At 47.1% G+C, this 16,198-nt stretch overlaps 1 protein-coding gene across 1 annotated transcript in view; it reads right to left on the reverse strand.

The window, feature by feature from the left end:
• Positions 1–1,844: 1,844 nt before the first annotated feature.
• Positions 1,845–16,198, reverse strand: part of SOD1 (superoxide dismutase 1) — a 44,190-nt gene continuing 29,836 nt past the window's right edge. The window contains exon 5 of the mRNA XM_029603604.1: positions 1,845–2,201. Within this exon, the coding sequence (XP_029459464.1) occupies positions 2,091–2,201 (111 nt within the window). The 3' untranslated portion in view covers positions 1,845–2,090. The remainder of the gene's footprint in view (positions 2,202–16,198) is intronic.

The following is a 16,198-nucleotide window of genomic DNA, read 5'->3' on the forward strand; positions in this document are numbered from 1 at the left end:
GCCCCCAAGGGGCATCGCAATCGGGCGAATTGTGCGGGCTGAAGACAGGCGGAGATTATGGAGGGGAATCCTCCGCCTCCGATGCTGCTCCCACCGTCAGCAACGCGTGCAAAATGGCCGCCGCCTCCTTCTCTATGGGAGGCGGGGCTGCCGATCGAGAGCGGAGCACCCCCCAATGCTGCGCTGGACAGGCAGGAGAAGAAACGCTGCGGGCAGCGCTCGGCCCCCTCGCCCCCGGGAAGGCATCGGGAGCAGAGACCCTCTCGGGAGAGTCGCACCCCCACCGCCCCCCGCAGGCCGCGGAGCACAGCATGCCGAGCAGCACCGGGAAGACATGCGGCTAGAAAATCGCGCCAAAAAAAGAAACTCTACCTCCTAAATAAAGCAACGCGCCGGGTGAACCAGCCACCCCCTCCGGAGTCCCAGGGCTGAACCGCGGCAGGCCGGGGCTGCAAGAATAAGCCCACTGCCTGCCCCCAACAGGACTTAAGCGGCTTTTTTTTTTTTTTTTTTTAAAGAATGCGTCTGCACCTAAAAGCCCCCTTCAGAGGAAAACCTCTGGAATACTGCTAATGTGGGGGGGGGGGGGGGGGGGGGGGGGGGGGTGACCGGCCCACCGGTAATCTTTCCCCCTAGATCCACTGGGACTAACTAGCTCCAGGCAAATGGTGTGAGGGCAATGCCCTCCCAAGCCTGCCACAAACCTGCCTCCTCGCTGCGCGGGAAATCCAACAAAGGAACAAGAAACTAACGCGACCTAAAACTTCCTACTTCTTATTTTATTTTATGTTATTTTAAAAGTATAACAAACTAGTTGATCTAGTCAGGGATAGTATAATAACCAAACCTGGATAACCAATTAGAAAATATAGAAGGACCAGGACCGCAGGTTATGCCTCTCAATCTGCTGGAGTCAGAAAAAATACTGAGGGATCGCAGGTGGCACACTGGTATATCTAGAGGGTGCCTTTCAGTTTCTCTCCGACTCCATCTGCTGGACGGGAGGCATAACCCAGCAGTCTGGACTGATCCTGGTACGTACAGGGAACACTCCCTGATTTGATGAGGGATCGAAGCAGGAACCTAAGACTGCAATGGCCCTATTCTTAGTTTTATAAAAGCATTATGGAGGAAAGCTTTAAGCAGTGTATTACTGTATCTGGCTATTTTACAAACTCTAGCACATACCAGACTGCCTCAGATGTGTTTTAACTGTTTGAGGGTAACCTTGAATACCACTGTCAGCTGTTTAAGCTCTGAAAACAGACCTTTTAAAATCATGGCCACCTTTAGTGCACCACCAGGGCACGCACATCCCTCTAAGATGCTTTGGAGAAGATGACTGAAAAGTCATAGGCGAGCAAAAAGGCTGCATTAGTGATCAGGTTTTAAGCCACTTCATCAAAACAAGCTGCTAAATCTTTCAAGCTGCCTCAAAGATGAGGAAGGCTCTAATTTTATGGAAAACAAAATTCAGGGTACTGTTGCTTTAAGCTGAAGCTTCAGGTCAAACATGGGAATTACACAAGTCTGAAGAAGCACCAGGCTTAGTATCACTTACAATTAAATACATGCAGTAATGCTCATTTTATTAGGGGAAACATTCCATACCCAAAATGGGCCCTGAGATTCCTGACATTTTATATTCTACTTTTTCTCTACCACCAAATTACCTTTGAAGCTGGAGGCCTGATATGAAGAAAAATGATCAATTTCACTTGAAAGTATAGGATAGGAAAGTGTAGGTTGGGTTGGTGCAGCTCACTATGACAATACAGCTACACAAGCATAGTAAATATCTGCTAAGAAACAATCCAAAAGCAAAAACACAAAACTCACAGTCATTGAAGGAAAACAGATTTTACCCAGATGAACATATTTCAGCAGCCATACAAGTTGTATAAAACGTTTACACACTTTGCGTTAAACTGAAAGCTGAACCTTGGGAACAGATGAAAGCTTTTAATATGAAGAGGCAGCGCTCAGTTTAGTGTACTAGAAAGTGGCCCCTCTGTGCTGCACATTTCTACCACTAAGAGCCCGTTCCCACATTAAGAATGCCTTGGTACAGCACCCTATAGAGAAGACTTTCAGCTTGCTGCTATCCCAATGACACCACATGCCAGACGAGCTCCAGCATTGCCTGTAACCAGGCTCTCATCGTTCCCGCCTTTGCCCAGGTCGTCACGTTTCTCATGAACCTAATAAATAAAAAAAAAAAAGTCAAAGCTGAATATGGTAAATGTAAAACACTTCAAGGTGTGTGCATGTATCGTGGTGGTGGGGCCCAGAGAGACCTCCCAATTGCAGATAGTGCCTGGGCTCTTCACTCCCCAATCCCAATACAGACTGTACAGTCCCCTCATCCCACCCATACACATGGGGCAGATGTACAATAAAATAAAGCCCAAGCTAAAAACTCCAATTTTAGCAGGTTCTCCTCCCCTCCCCCACGTGTTAGGTGGTCCCCATGGGACACAGGAAGCTAATGAAATACAAATAGACCAAGAGTAAAAAGCCAACCTTGCTAAGCAGCCTTTTTTTTTTAAGTCAGTGGCCATTACATGTCCATTTCAAAGCCTGCACTAAAAACAATTCCAACCTTGTTTACATCTCCTTCCCTCCTACTTTGGCCAGATGTGCTCAGATCCAGCTGGTGCAGGTGAGTCACATCCTTCCCCTCCCAAGCAGGTCAAACCCTCTTAAAATAAATTAGTAGGGCCAGAGCAGAACTCCCCCCATCCCACCCAGCACCTTCCAAATCCTTCCCCTACCGCCAAGAAACCCCAGCTGGAGAAAGCCTTATTTCCTCTGGCAGATGTCAGTGAAAGGAGCAATCGTTTTCTCAAAGGGGACTTGTCCTTTCAGGCAGACAGGCAATGAATGTGTTAATAAAATTTCAAGTGTCGGGCACTCCTTCACCGCCTGCAGAAGGTCCAGTTCCATTCAGAATTCTGAAAGGGATTGCTCCTTTCACAGAAAAAAAAGGATAGTGGAGGGACCAATTGGTTGCCAGTAAGGGAGCAACTCTTCCAGAGTTAGTAAGGTCAGCCTGGCTAATATTTTAAGGTAGAAGGGAGGACTTGCCTCACCAGCCCAGTTTCATGTCCGCCTCTAGTGCAGAAAGTTTAACTCCTGCCTCTGACCAGGAGTTACATTTTCTGGGTAAAAGGAGACATGCATTGCAAGTTTATAGCTATTAAGCTTATTACCTGCAATTAGCAAGGGATGCTAATCTTACTGCAGGTTTTAACTCGTTTTAGTGCAGGATTTTACATACAGGAGGTTAGGTTAGTGCCAAACCACCACCTAAAACGAGTTAAAACCCATGGTTTTATTACATCAGCCCCACAGACACTTGGGGGCTCTCCCCTCCATAACTGCAGCTATACTGGGACAGACTAAGGGCTCAAACCCAGTATCCTGTTTCCAACAGAGGCCAATCCAGGTCAAGTACCTGGCAGGATCTCAACTGTAGATAAATCTCATGCTGTTAAATGTCCAGGGATAAGTAGTGGATTTTCCCATGTCTACCTGATTAAGTTTATGGACTTCTCCACAAAGCTGCCCACCCTTTAAGCATAGCTATGGTAGCTGCCTTTACAATTAAGTTCTAGGATTAATTACTGGAGGATGTAGAGTGAAAATTTTCTCCGGTTTGCTTTAAATATGCTACTTACCAACTTCATAGTGCATCCCTTAGGTTTTGTATTTGAAAAGCATAACCACTCACATTTACCCATCCTATTCCATTCATGATTTTATAGACTTCTCTCAGCCATCTTCTCCAAGCTTAACAGCCCTAACCTCTTTAGCCTTTCCTCCTAAGGAAGCTGTTCCATCCCTTTTATCATTTTGGTCACCCTTCTCTGTACCTTTTCCATTTCCACTCTGAGATGCAGCAACCAGAATTGCACATAGTACTCTAGGTGCAGCCTCACCATAGAATATAGAGGTAGGACATTCAGCAGAGTTTTACCTGTAACAGGTATTCTCCAATGATTCACATAGGTGACACTGGATGAAGCCTAGCACGGAAAATTTGTCAAAGTTTATAACAAAAACTGAATGAGCCTCATTGAGCATGCATTACCCCACACATCCATGCAGGGTCCCCTTCAGTCTTGTAATACAGAATTCAAGAAAATACAGGAGAATAAACCCATAGTGGAAATCCAACTCCACAGGGTAGCGGGAGGGTTTTGTGAGGACAGATCCTGCTGTCCTCTGAGAACACCTGTTACAGGTAAGGAACTCTAAGAAGTCAAGCAGAATGGGTTAATCCCTAGTTATAGGCTGCTCCCCCCAAACATAAAAGGGGACCAACAAAACATCAAAATAAGTGCCAACAAGCACAACTCGTTTTGTTGCAAAGGAGGATCCAGCCTGAACACAAGCAATGTGCCCTAGACAGGAACAAAGTTAGGTTCCACACCTCAAACAAGTTCTGAAGGACAGACTGGCCAAATCTGCTGTCATGTCGGCCATCCCTATACAAGCAGTAATGTGATGGGAGTGTGTGGAGAAAACGCCACATTGCAGTTCTGTAGATCTCCATGGGAACTGCTTGCAAGTGGGCCACCAACACTGTCATGGCTGACAGTGAGCCTTGACATGGCTCCCAATATGCAATCCCACCTGGGCATAACAGGAGATACAGTCTGCTAGCCAATTAGAAAGCATGTTAGGAATAAGTTGGGTATCACCATTGCCAATCAAAAGAAACAAGAATTTGGGTGGACTGTATGGTTTTCTCTGTTTGCTTTAAAATAGAAGGCTAAGGCTCATTTGCAGTCCAAACTGTGCAGGACTTTCACCTTGGGGTGAATGGGGCTAGGAAAGAATGTTGGTAGGATGGACTGGTTAAGCTGGAAGTCCAGCACTACCTTACTTAGGGTGTGTACGTAAAGACTACCCTTTCATGGAAAGGCAGTGTAATATGGATAAGTCATTAAGGCCTGGAGCTCGCTAACCCTGCATACTGAAGTGACTGCCACCAAAAATATGACCTTCCAAGTCAGGTACTTCAGGTCAAAGGAGCACAGAGGCTCAAAGCTTTCAGCAGCTGAGCTACCACCACAATGATGTCCCAAGACAAGGGCGAGGCTTCAATTGAAGTAGGCTCTACAAGAAATGTACTATAGGTTGTACAGATGGGTGTACCATCTACACCATGGTGATATTTGCACTTAGATGAACTGAGTTGGTCTTCAAGCCATCTTCAGATGTAGACGGTACTCAATTTTAGAAGGGCGCAAGAAAAATTTGGGGCCTTCTGCTCCCACTGAAAAACTTCCATTTTAGTCCATAGGACTTTCTAGTGGAACTTTGAGATAGAGTGGTTGCAATATTAACCTCTCAACATCCAAGCTGTGAGCAACAGGGCCCGGAGATTGGAATGTCTCAACCTGCCTAGATCCTGTGATGAAGTCCCCAGTCAGTTTCTGGACAGACATCTTTGAGGAGTGGAAACCAGACCCATCTTGGACTATGATCCTTATAGCCCTCATTGGCCATTTGTCCTCACAAAGCTTCAAGAGTCTTCCACACCAGTGGAGCTGGAGGATATGCATACATGACGCCTTCGCCCAGCATTGAGGTGAGGGTATCTGAGGCTGGCTTGCCATGTGTTCTGTACAGGGAGCAGAACAGAGGAACCTTCCTGTTCCAAGGCACTGCAAAGAGATCCATAACTGGGCTTCCCCAGAGGCAGAATATCTGATTTGAGACCCCCTAGTCCAGAAAGCATTCATGGATCTGAAGGCACGACTCAGTATCTGCTATTGTGTTCTGTTCTGGCCAGGTACATAGTCCTGAGCACCATCCAGTGAGATACAGTAAGTGACCAGAACTGGACTGCTTCCTAGTACAGGAAGTACAATCCTGTACCTCCCTGTTTGTTGACATACCACATTGCTACTTGGTTGTCTATTTTGATCAGGACAATTTTGTTGGACAGTCTCTGAAAGCCCATAGCAAGTACCCGATCATCCAGAGCTCCAGAAAATTGATTTGATAAAGAAGTTCCTGTGCAGACCTTAGACCCTGAGTGTTTAGCATGACAACCCTCATTCTAGAATGGAAATTACTCACCAGGACAAAGTCCCAGATAGACAAGGTGACTGCTGCAATCCTGGAGGTTCTGCGTGGCCTGCGGCATAGATAAATGTGCTAAGGGAATGGCATGAACTGTTGCGGCCATATGGCCCCAACAACCTCAACGTGTGCCAAAATGACATCTGCTGGCTCTGATAGCCATCAGGTTGATGGCTCTTAGTTGAGGCAGGAATGCCTTGGACTGAGCCATGTCTAGCAGGGCTCCAATAAAGTTCAAGTCAAGGGGGCTGGCTGAGATGGGATTTCGGGTAGTTTATGACAAACCCTAGGGTCTCCCAACACCCAGATGGTTGAGTGCATGGACTCCTCAGCTCCTGCCTGAGAGGTGCTCTTGACCAGCCAATTGTCCAGTTATAGGAAAATGTGAACTCCCATCCTGCTAAGGTGTGTTGCAACCACAGCCAGGAATTTCATAAAGATACATGGGGCTGATGCAAGCCCAAACAGCAGCACAATACTGGAAGTGCTATTTTCCCACCACAAATCTGAGACAGATTTTCCCAGGTATGTCCCCCAGATCCAGGGATGAATTTGTTCGAGGCCCTTAGGTCTAGAATGGGACAGTGTTTTCTTTTATAGCAGGAAGTACCATGGGTAAAATCAATGTCCTCTTTAACCTGGTGGACCAGATTTGACTGCTTTGGCCATTAAGAGGGAGGAGAGCTCTATTAGTACATCCTGATGCACTATTGGGCTCCAAAATGGGCTGGGGGGTATCCAATAGATAAATTGGTATCCTTGGCAGATTTAAAGAACCCACTGGTCTGAAGTTGCATTGGGCTACTGGTTCGCAAAGAACTACAGCCGTCCCCCAACCGGCTGATCCATTGCCCCAGGTACAGGAGACTGTGCTATGCTCTACATTCTAGTCAAAACCCTGTCCCTGGAGTCGACTTGGCACCAGCTGGGGCTTTGGGGCTCTGTTGCCTGGAATGGCCACAAGAGTCTTGAGTGATGGAAATAAGAGGGCAGAGGATAGTACCTCAGGTGGAAGGACACCATTGGCCCTGGCCTTGCTGACCTCCTAGGAGGGCAGGTTCTGAGTGCTGGTGGCCAGCTGTTGAAGGGTTGCATGGTGGTGCTGGTTTGGACCACCATGTCTAATTTTATAACCAAAGATTTTCTCCTGCACATGGCATATCAAGTTGCTCCTGCACCTCTGATCTGAGATAAGAGGCCTGCAGCCATGTGAGCCTGAGGGCACTAATTCCCATTGCAGAGACCCTCAATGCTGTTTCGAAAATATCATAGGTCAAGCGGACCTCATGTTTTTCGCCCTCCAGGCTCTTATGCACTGGAGGGTCTTGCTGTTGCTGAGGCAGCTGAGCAGGTGATAAGCATAACACCCTGGAATACCTTCCTCCCAAGAGCATCCATTGCTCAGTTATTCTTCCCCAGGGGCACTGAGGAATGGTCTGAGCAGTTGGCCTTCTTGAGAGTGGATTAGACAACAGATTGGTGGAGTAGTTGACACTTGTCAAATCCAAGAGCCTTTTGACAAGATATACTGAGTCTGCCTTCCTGTTCACAGGAATCATTAGGGGGTGTTCCCACATCCTCAACAGTAACTCCAGAATGATCTTGTGTACTGGAACTGCCATGATCTCCTTGGGAGGATATTAGGTATATTGTGCCTGGTATCCTCTTCAGTCAGTCAACTGAAAGGGGATGGCCTCTGCCATCAAACAAAACATGTGAAGCAGAGGTCCTCCAACAGGGACTACTACTCTAGAGGAGAAGATCTGAGGAGAGACCATCAGCATTGTCAGACCACAGATGAATCATCCTCCAGGGTTCATAGTGCCCTCATCCCCAGTCATTGGGACTGGGCCCTAGGAGTTCTGCCTCTGCCCAGTGATGTAAGCATTGGTAGAATTGGACATAGTGCCTCAAGCCCCTGTCTTACCTGGCCTTAGGGGAGTTTCCTCCTCTGAGGAACCAGCAGGTGGTGGTGCTGCCCTGTGGGGTATTGATGCCACCTGGGGAAAAGACACCGACTAGGGCAGTAAGATGCAATAAGCACCTGCAGGGATTCTAGAAGCAGCTTGAGGAATGACAGTGCTGCAACACCAAGGCTGTGCACTGCCTTCAACAGCCAAATGTGCACACTTTCCAATTCCTCCTCTTAACACTGCCAATGCCAGAACAGGCTGGGATGCAAGAGGTGAGAGGATAGGTGGCTGGCATCTGGCCCAATGGAGTCTGGTGTACCCCTGGCATTGTTGGAGGACTGGTTCTCCTCTAAAGCATCACAGCATAAACTGGTGCATCCCCGTGCAGCCGATGCTTTTTCGGCCTCCCTCGATGCTTGGAACAGTCCATTAGTGCAGAGGATGAACCAGGCGGCCAGTCTATGGCATCCCTTTCAGCAGACTGACTGAACATATGGCCCAGCATGCGTCAAAGGCTCAGAGGTCCCTCGATGTCAATGCATTGGTCTTTGCCAGCCTGAAGAGGCGCTCCATCTCATCAAGCCAGATCTTATGTCCCTTTGGGGTCATCTTGATGCTCTTGCTGCAATCCCTGCCATTGCATGATGGCCCAAGTCTCCCCCCCCCCCCCCCCCAACCCACCACCGCCACACACTGAGCTGAGAATTTCAAAATATTGCCCACAATGATGCCCAGATCCTTTCCTGGATGGTAACACCTAATATGGAACCTAATATTGTGTTACCACATTGTGTTACCTTTCCCGTGTGCATCACTGCACTTATCCATATTAAATTTCGTCTGCCATTTGGATGCCCAATCTCCCACTCAAGGTCATCCTGCAGTTTTTCACAATCCACTTACAATTTTATTACTCTGAATTGGCTTCATCTGCAAATCTGATCCTCACCTGTTCCCTTTTCCAGTTCAAGTATTAAAAAGCAACTAGTCCCAGTACAGATTCCTGAGGCAGTGCACTGTTTGCCTTTCTCCTGGGAGAAAAGTGGTTATACCTGCTCAGCTTCCTGTCTTTTAACCAGTTTGCAATCCACAACAGGACATTGCCTCCTACTCCATGACTCCACCCCCGAGTCTCTCATAGGGGACTTTGGTTGACAAAAGAGAAACTACCACTCACCTGATAAATTATTTTTCTTTATGACAGTCAGATGAATCCAGAATAAGTGGGTTATGCACCTCTACCAGCAGATGGAGACAGAGCAAACTGACCTTACAGTATATATCCCTGCAGTGAATCAGCCTGCCAGTATTCTCTTCAAAAGCAACTGTGGACAGACTAGCAAAAAACGTATTAAAAACAGATCATGTCAATACTCAACCAACAAGAAACAGTTAAGAACATAAGAAGTTCAGACAAGAAATATTAACACTAGTCTAGGGACTGGACTAACTTACCAGTAATACCTATAACAGTCACAGAAGGACCATAGTGCAATCATTTGGCAGCCAAGGGAGGGAAGCTGGATTCATCCGACTGTCTTAAAGAAAAGGAAATTGTCAGGCAAGTAGTAATTTCTCATTTCTTAGCATTGAGTCAGATGAATCCGGAACAAGTGGGATGTACCCAAGCTACTCTTGAATTGGGAAGGAGGCTGCCTGTGGTCCTATCAGAACTGCATGTGCAAAGGCTGCATCCTCCCAGGCTTGCACATCCAGATGATAATACCTGGAAAAAGGTGTGTAAGGAGGACCAAGTCGCAGCTTGGCAAAATGTTGATGGGAGATAGCAACCTTCCACCCAGGCATTGCTTGAGCATTACTGGAATGAGCCCTAACCTAACTATGTAACATTGTCAGCATCAGTGTATGCTGCCGTGACTACCTCCTTTATTCAGCAAGCTCCTGAAGTCTGAGAGGCCAGCTCTTTAGTACTGCCATGAAGGACAAATAGATGATACATTCTCCGTAAAGGGTCAGTAGCCTCCAGATACCGGATGTGTCTCTTGACATCCAAGGGTCGCAACAGACAATATGCCTCTACAACTGTCCAGAGATGGCATGGAGATGGACTGATTCAAGTGACATTCAGTGACCAAAGGATCAAACAGCACGCAGGTGTATTGCCCCTGGAGACACCCGGAGGAATGGCTCCCAGCAACACAAGGCCTGCAGCTTGCAAACAAAGTTGCCACAAGAAACACTAAGGTCATTAACAAGGACAGGTTACACATTGGTTTAAACGTAGGACCCACTAAGAAATCAAGCCCATGTTAAAACGCCATAAGGATACTAAAAACTGCAAGGACGGACAAAGATGATTCACTTACAATGGGCCACTTCAGGATGAGCTGACAAACCACCACTTACCTGGCCCCTGAAACAGGCCAGAGCTTCTACTTGTACCTTTAATGAATTAAGGACCAACCTGTAGTCAAGCCATCCTGCAAAAATTCCAGACAGTGGGATCTTGGCCAAATGAGGAAGAGATCCTCAAGCCTCAAAACAAAACTCACCAAACCTGCACATAGGCCAAGAAAAATGCAGAACTTTCTAGCTCTAAGCAAAGTGTAAATCACTGCCTCAGAGTATCCACGTTTCAGCAAACCCTCTCAAGGGCCATACTATAACACATTTGAATCTTTGTGATGAACCAGCACACAGGAATCTGCCTTAACAGATTCCTGTGTGCTGGAAATTGAGGGGGGAGAGTCCCCCAAGAGCCGCTAAAAATCCACATATCATGGCTTCCTGGGCCAATCTGGAGCAACCAAGAGCACAATCCCTCTGTGGCACTATCCTGTGGATCAATCTGCCTAACATGGACCATAGAGGAAAAACATACAACTTGTCCTCCAGCCACTCCTGCACCAGGGCATCTATCCCACATATTTTGGATCTCTCCTGCGATTGAACAATTGAACTTTCACATTGCAAGAAGACGCCAGCATATCTAGAAATGGGGGACCCAGCGATCCAGAATCAGCTGAAATGCCTTGCCTAACCATGCCTATTCTCTTGGGTCCAGACTCTCCTTGCTGAGGTGGTCTGCTCTTACATTGACTTTTCCTACTAAGTGTGAGGCTGAGATCTGGAGATGTATTTCTGCCCATTCCATAAGCTAATCTATTTCCAATGACACTTGCTGGCTCTTGGTTCTTCTCTGCCAATTGATGTAAGCCAATTATTGCACTGTCAGACATTATCCGGACCGACCAACCCTGCAGCCTGTCAAACTGCAAACATGTCAATTGGATTGCCCTGGCTTTCAGCCAATTGATATTCCAGAGACTCCTTCACTATCAGCTCTTGATAGTGAGCACCCCCAACCAAGGAGGTTCACTTCTGTGGTCAGTACTAGCCAGTCCAGTGGTGCTAGGAACTCCTTTCCTTAGATGTGTCTGCAACTACCACTGCAGTTGGGAGGAGCCAAACTGAAACAGTCCAGAAACTGTGGGTTCCACAGATAGCAGGGATTGTTGAAGAAGATGCACAAACACCCTCACCCATGGGACCACTTCCAGGGCCACCACCATTAAGCCAAGTACTTGCAGATAAGACCATATGGTCAGGCGCAGAGTGTTCAGACATGTGTGTCAACTTCTGAATTCGAGCTTCTGGCAGGAAAGCCTTGCCCTGTTTTGTGGCTAACCGAACCAAATCGAGGTATTCCAACAACTGAAAGGCCGAAGGCTGCTCTTACTAGGTTCACCACCCAGCCAAGCACCTGAAACAGGAAGATCACCTTGTCAGACTCTTTAGCTGTCTTCCAATGACTTGGCTCGAATCAACCAGTCATCCAATACAGGTGAACAAGGATCCCATCCTATTAATTCTGCCACCACCAGCATTACCTTGGAAAGAGGTCCTTGTAGTGGTGGCCAGCCCAAAAGGCAGAGCCCGAAATGGATAATGGCAACCCAGAACTGTGAACTGCAGATAGTGTTCATATTCTCATCCATCTAGAACATCAAGATGTGTCTCGGACAGATCCAAAGAGAAAAAAAATTCCCGACTGTACAGACATAAGAAGCGCAATGTTTCCATGCGAAAATGTGTTAGCTGCAGACGACTGATGCCTCAGATCCAGGATGGGATGAAAGGAGCCCTCCTTCTTGGGCACAATGAAATAAATGTAATATAGACCCGTATTTTTCTGAGATGGGGTACCGGAACCACAGCCCTCAGACTGAAAAGCCTTGCCAATACAGTTTCCACTGCCTGCTTCTTCTGTGGTGACTGGTAGGGAGAATACCATGACCACATCCCAATGAACACTGAAAATCCAGTACATACCCCCATATCTCCAGGATTGATCAGATGTGATCTCAACCCACCTCTGATGGGAGACACCTCTCCTTTCTCTTGTTCCTGGGGGTGGGTTGGCAAATCTTCATCGGGAGGGTAGGGAGGTTCCACGACCTGAAACTGCACCCCTTCTTGGCTGTCAGGGTTGAAAAGGACAGAGATCTACCAAAAGGCAAAATTCTCTGAAAAGTTGTTCCTCTATAGGGAAAAAGATGCCCAGATCCTCTAGTACGACCTTTCATGTTAAGAGAGCGTGGCATCTGCTTCTTATCCTCTGGCAAACAAGGAACTGGAGATCTGCCCCACTTACTGGCCAGTTTCTCTAACTTGCTTCCAAAAAAGAGTGAGCCTTTAAAGGGCAATTTGGTGAGATTAGCCTTGGAGGTCACATCCAACCAACTTCTCAGCCATAAGTGACACCTGGCTGCTATGGAAGCCACTCCTCTGGCTGAAGAGTGGACCAAAACAGAAATAGGAATAAATGATGGCAGGAAAGGACCAAAAGGCCTATCCAGTCTCCCACACTCATTGGTTACTGTTTGAGTCCAATTTCCCTCCAACCCCTGTGAAGCAGAAAGTGTATCAGGTTTGTAGGTTAAGGTTGGTAACCACTGTATCAAGCAAGTTATCCCCATGCTTATTTGTTATCACAGACAATACAGTTCAATATCTTTGTTGGTTGTTGTCAATCTAATTTCTTTTCATCTTTACTCCCTACCACTGAAGCAGAGAGCAAAGATAGAGTTGCATCATCAGTATGAAGGCTTATTGGTTTAGAGTAGTAACCACGTCAGCAAGCTAATCCCGTGCCTCATTTCCCTCCTCTAGCCTTTAGGGATTCAGTGTTTATCCCATGTACTTTTGAAATCTTTCACAGTTTGTCTTCACAACCTCCTCAGGAAGGGCATTCCAGGCATCCACCACCCTCTCCATGAAGTTTCCTGACATTAAGTTGTCCTCCCTGGAGTTTCATCTTGTGGCCCCTAGTTCTACTGATCTTCTTCCCTCAGAGGTTTGTTGATTGTGCATCACTACAGACCATCAGATACTTGAAGGGTTTTTATCATATCTCCCCTGTTCCTCCTCTCCTCCAGTGTATACATACACTGGTCCTTCAATCTCGCCTCAAGTCATTTGATGGAGACCTACCAACATTTTAGTCACCGTTCTCTGGACCACCTCCATTCTGTCTGTGCCTTTTGAGATACGGTTTCCAGAACTGAACAGTGCTCCATGTGAGGCCTCTCCAAGGACCTATACTGGAGAAATTACTTACCTGATAATTTCGTTTTCCTTAGTGTAGACAGATGGACTCAGGACCAATGGGTATAGTGTGCTCCTGATAGCAGTTGGAGATGGATCAGATTTCAATCTGACGTCAGCCCTAGTACATATACCCCTGCAGGACGCCATGCTCTTCAGTATTCTCTTCGAAAAGCAATCGTGGATACATGTGTGACGATTAACTTGAACTGGTTGATGTTACAGCTGGAGACCACTAGTGCACTCAACCGAGAAACGCAGACACCTGTTAGGTATGGTTATCCTAATTAGAGGGCAGCTTGGCTTACCTGTGTTTGTCTTGCTCTCGGGGATTGTCCCCAGAGGATTCCGTGATTTGTCTGCAGCAGTGGGCAGGATGCTGAGTCCATCTATCTACACTAAGGAAAACGAAATTCTCAGTAGCAGACTGTCTCAGGACCAATGGAATGTACAAAAGCTACTCCCGAACCAGGTGGGAGGCTGCCCGTGGCCCACTTAGTACTGCCCTTGCAAATGCTGTGTCCTCCCGAGCCTGAACATCCAGGCGACAGAACCTAGAGAAGGTATGAATGGAGGACCATGTCGCCCCCCCGACAGATCTCGGCGGGTGACAGCATCTTGGTTTCTGCCCAGGACACTGCCTGGGCTCTAGTGAAATGGGCCTTGACTTGTAGAGGTGGAGGCTTGCCTGCCTCTACGTAGGCCGCCCGTGAGGCCACTTCCCCTTGTTTCTTCCTGCTGTGAAGGGACGAAAAGGTAGTCCGCCTTTCGTACGGATTCTGACCATTCCAGATATCGGAGTAGGAGTTTGCTGATGTTAAGATGGCGAAGGTGGCGAGATTCTTCTGAGTCCTTATGCTTGTCTGGCGAGGGCAGCGAGATGGTTTGGTTTAGATGGAAGTGAGAAATCACTTTTGGGAGGAAGGAGGGGACTGTGCGTAGCTGCATGGATCCCGGTGTGAACCTGAGGAACAGTTCGACAGGACAGTGCTTGAAGCTCTGAGATGCGATGGGCTGAGCAGACTGCCACTAGGAAGGCAGTCTTCAGTGTTAGTAGTCAGAGGGACAGACCACGGGTGGGTCTGAAGGTGGCTCCTGCTAGGAAGTCTAGGACTAGATTAAAATTCCATAAAGGTGGTTGAATCTGTTTCACACCTTTCAGGAAACTGGAGATGTCCAGATGAGAGGCTAGGCTGCCGCTCCCCATCTAGGCTCTGTAGCAGGCCAACACGGCCACCTGCACCTTGATGGAGTTGAGACAACCCCTTCTGTAAGCTGTTCTGCAGGAATTCCAGAATTGTGGGAATTTCGACTGTCCACGGGAGGATGTCGCGGTCTTCACACCAGGCTTCGAATACTCTCCATATACATATGTAGGTTAGAGATGTGGCTTTGTTTTGGATCTCTTTGGTTAGAATATTCTAATGCTGTGCAAGCGTGTATAGAGTCCTGAACTGCTATGGAGACGGAAAATACTGAAGAGCATGGCGTCCTGCAGGGGTATATGTACTAGGGCTGACGTCAGATTGAAATCTGATCCGTCTCCAACTGCTATCAGGAGGACATTATACCCATTGGTCCTCAGTCCAACTGTTACACGCTAGGAAAAATGGGATCACTTTTTTTTTTTTTTTACTAGATCTTTCTATGCAGCCCAGCTTTCTTCTGGCTTTAGCTATCGCCTTGTCACATTGCTTCACCATTTTCAGATCGCTAGACACTATCACCCCAAGGTGTGGAGAGTGAGCATGGAAATGAGAGAGACTGGTGTGTGTGTAACAGAGAGAAAGTGATTATGGGAATGAGAAACCTGTGCATGTGAAGAGAGTGAGCATGGGAGTGAGAAACCTGGGTGTGTGTGAGACACATCATGGGAGGGAGAAGCCTGTATATCTGAAAGAGAACATGGGAATGAGAGACTGGTGTGTGTGTGTGTGTGTGTGAGAGAGAAAGAAAGTGATTATGGGAATGAGAAGCCTGGGCATGTGGAGAGAACAAGCATGGGAGTGAGAGACGTGTGTGTGTGTGTGTGTGTGTGAGAGAGAAAGAAAGTGATTATGGGAATGAGAAGCCTGTGCATGTGGAGAGAACAAGCATGGGAGTGAGAGACTGGTGAGTGAGTGTGTGTGTGTGAGAGAGAGAGAGACAGAGAAAGTGATTATGAGAGTGAGAAGATCATATATGTAAGTAGAACACGGGAGTGGGAAGCCTGTGTGTGTGTATGGCATGAGAGAAACTGTTCAGGAAGGTGACTGGTGTGTGTGTGCCAAAGACTGTTTGGGAGATGATTGGTGTGTGTGAGAGACAGAAACTGGTCATGGGGGCATGACTGGTATGGTGTGTGTGTGAGAGACATGGGCACTAAGGAAGAGGACCATAAGTATAGAGCTTAGCTTCTACTGCTGCTTCTGGTGTGTGCCACGGCCTGCAGGGACGGGGAGTAGGAGAGCTGCTAGAGGGGGTAAGTAAAGATGGCTTTAAGTTTATTTTTCTTGACTGCCATTTTAATTGTGTGATGTCTGCTTTTTTGAAATATTTTATTGGTGTTTGGAGAATGTTTAATAGTTTTTATGAGTTTTTAATTGTTGGATGTTATTCTGTTCATAGCTGTTTTGAAACAT

This window comes from Rhinatrema bivittatum, chromosome 5, assembly GCF_901001135.1.
Source record: "Rhinatrema bivittatum chromosome 5, aRhiBiv1.1, whole genome shotgun sequence".
NCBI classification, from domain to species: Eukaryota; Metazoa; Chordata; class Amphibia; order Gymnophiona; family Rhinatrematidae; genus Rhinatrema; species Rhinatrema bivittatum.